Source organism: Triplophysa rosa, linkage group LG10 (assembly GCF_024868665.1).
Source record: "Triplophysa rosa linkage group LG10, Trosa_1v2, whole genome shotgun sequence".
Lineage (NCBI taxonomy): Eukaryota > Metazoa > Chordata > Actinopteri > Cypriniformes > Nemacheilidae > Triplophysa > Triplophysa rosa.
The window spans coordinates 21,462,449-21,464,774 of record NC_079899.1 but is presented as its reverse complement, the minus strand read 5'-3'; the positions used below and the strand labels follow the sequence as shown (position 1 = coordinate 21,464,774).

At 36.1% G+C, this 2,326-nt stretch overlaps 1 protein-coding gene and 1 non-coding gene across 5 annotated transcripts in view; one reads left to right on the top strand and one right to left on the bottom strand.

Moving 5' to 3' along the window:
• Positions 1 to 732: 732 nt before the first annotated feature.
• The window catches only part of efcab11 (EF-hand calcium binding domain 11), a 55,538-nt gene continuing 53,944 nt past the window's right edge, over positions 733 to 2,326 (top strand). For 2 of the 4 annotated variants that reach the window (XM_057343961.1, XM_057343959.1), the window contains exons 1-3: positions 733 to 823; positions 1,313 to 1,408; positions 1,690 to 1,738. In XM_057343961.1, coding sequence (XP_057199944.1) covers positions 746 to 823; positions 1,313 to 1,408; positions 1,690 to 1,738 — 223 coding nt within the window. In that variant the 5' untranslated portion in view covers positions 733 to 745. Of the gene's footprint in view, positions 824 to 1,312; positions 1,430 to 1,689; positions 1,739 to 2,326 lie in introns of all 4 variants that reach the window. The other 2 variants (XM_057343962.1, XM_057343960.1) reach the window with 1 other exon arrangement.
• trnak-uuu (transfer RNA lysine (anticodon UUU)) lies at positions 1,183 to 1,255 on the bottom strand. The gene has a single exon. It is a non-coding gene; the product is annotated as a tRNA-Lys (tRNA).

The following is a 2,326-nucleotide window of genomic DNA, read 5'->3' as shown; positions in this document are numbered from 1 at the left end:
ACAGCGCCAAAACGCTGCAATGTTCTTCAAAGTAAAAGTCTTAGTAAATGATCAACGTGCTTTGCTGTTGTTTGTGGGGCATGTTTATTCCACTGGGATTTTCAGATTTATATTAACAAAATAATATATTCAAAATGACAGCATGTCATTTAACAGAGCAGGGTAAGACCACTGAAAAGGTTTCACAGCTGTTGAGGTCTTCTGTTGAAGAGGAGGATAGTAGATCTATATACTGTATAAACATCTAAAAACGTTACATGGCATTACAAGACTTGCTCTCACCTATTTTACACTTCTGCGTAAAACATTTCGCCTAGAAAAGAAGTAAAAGACTCCTCATGTTACCAAACCAAGAACATTTCCTAATTTCAGAGACACATTTTAGCAAAAATGCTGTGAGCTCACCATCTTTTGAATGATTCAGATTGGAAATGTTTTAGTATATCATTTTGATAGTAACAATTAATACAACGAAAAATACAAAACCTGTTTGTTTCTATAAATACTGTAATTACTAATGAAAAAGACAACTCTGTTTGCGGTTTCCAAAAGACCTTTAATTTGAAAACGACAGACTGTTTTTCCTGGTTTCGGCACACGTTTTTAGTATCCAATCAGCGTCTCGAATACTGCGTGCTCTTTTTATAGAACTCTACTTGAAAGCCAATCACTTTCAACGTTGTGGTTTCTACGCACATCTCTACAACTTTCCAGAAGATATTTATATTTAGTTTGTCGAAGTGAAATGCTTCCCGCTGGAAGAATGACATACTTTAGGAGTGAGAGAGAAAATAACGATGCAGACAAGAAGAAAATTGAGTTGGTAAATTTAGTTGATGATGTTTTCAAAACCAGCTTATGAGGTTATGAAGCTTGTGACAAGATTTTTAGAAACAGATACTGGTATGGATGTTGAGATGTCATGCGTTTTTCGTTGATGTCACTGTGTTTATAAGGTTACAGGAATAAAAGGGTCATAAAACAAACTATACTAAAAGTATGTCGTCTGAGGCTAACGTTACCTTCGTCCAACGTTAACAAAGCCTGTGGTTGAAACACGCGTTGAAGCATACTTATTAAATAATACGCACTTAATGCTGTTGGTACAGTAAAAGTTGAGTCTTGCTGGTATTATAGGTGAAAATAACGTTGAATATAGTTTTGCGTGGCGTGGAAAAGTATCGCCCGAACAGGGACTTGAACCCTGGACCCTCAGATTAAAAGTCTGATGCTCTACCGACTGAGCTATCCGGGCCCGGGATTGGGATTGTTCCGGGATTGTAACTAATTGTAACATCCATTTGTTCTTCAGGTTTTTCATCAGTCTGATGTGGGGAGGAAAGGTTATTTGTCCCGAGAAGATCTTAAGATAGCAGTGGTCATGTTATTTGGATATAAGCCATCGAAGGTAAATACGAAGGATGCAAACGTGAGTTTAACAAAATCACTGAGACATTTCCCTTTTTCTGTTCCATAGAAGAAAGAGTCTCATAGGTTTTGAAAAGGACATGAGTGTAAATAAATGATGACAGAATTGTATTGCCCCCTAGAGGGATAACAAATACTTAAAAAAAGCAAATCATTAAAATAATTTAACCTTAGAATTGCTTGTTTTATATGTATGTTTATTCATAATTTTGCATATAATGAACTTATGATTTAGATTTATTATTTTATTTTGTCTTGCAGTCTGAGACAGATTTACTGATGGAGTCTGGCTCTGTTAAGGACTGCCCAGGTATGCTGTTAAATCATTTTCTGCTGTAAGGTTGTAGACATCTCGTATTTTGGAAATAAAATGGACATCCTGTTGTTCTTCAATACCAATGTGTCAACTTTATCACAATTCAATTATCCAGATGTTATTTAAATAATCCCATGTGTCATGTCAAATTCAATCTTTTACATTGTAATTACTTTTAATTGAGGATTATGTTTTTCGACACCCCATTTATAGTGCATTCTATGTCCACATATGGTTTACCTACTGTATTGCTTGAAACCACCCACACATAGTCCTGTGCTGTTTATTTTATTGTTGTAGAATCCATCTTTAGTTGATGCTCAACCCACACTAATGTGCAGTCCAAGAACACGTACAAAATGTTTAAAACCGAATTTTCTACCACTCAAGCAGAGTAAAAGGAGCTTGACTTAGATGCTGTGTAATCTTTTTACACATTGCCAGTAATGAAATCCTGACAAACAACGGTGAATAATGTTGCTGTGAAATGCATAAAGCAGGGCTCTAGACTCATTTTCCCCACTGGTCGCACTGGTGCGACACTTTCTCAGTTGGTCGCACCAATTTATAATTTGGTCGCAC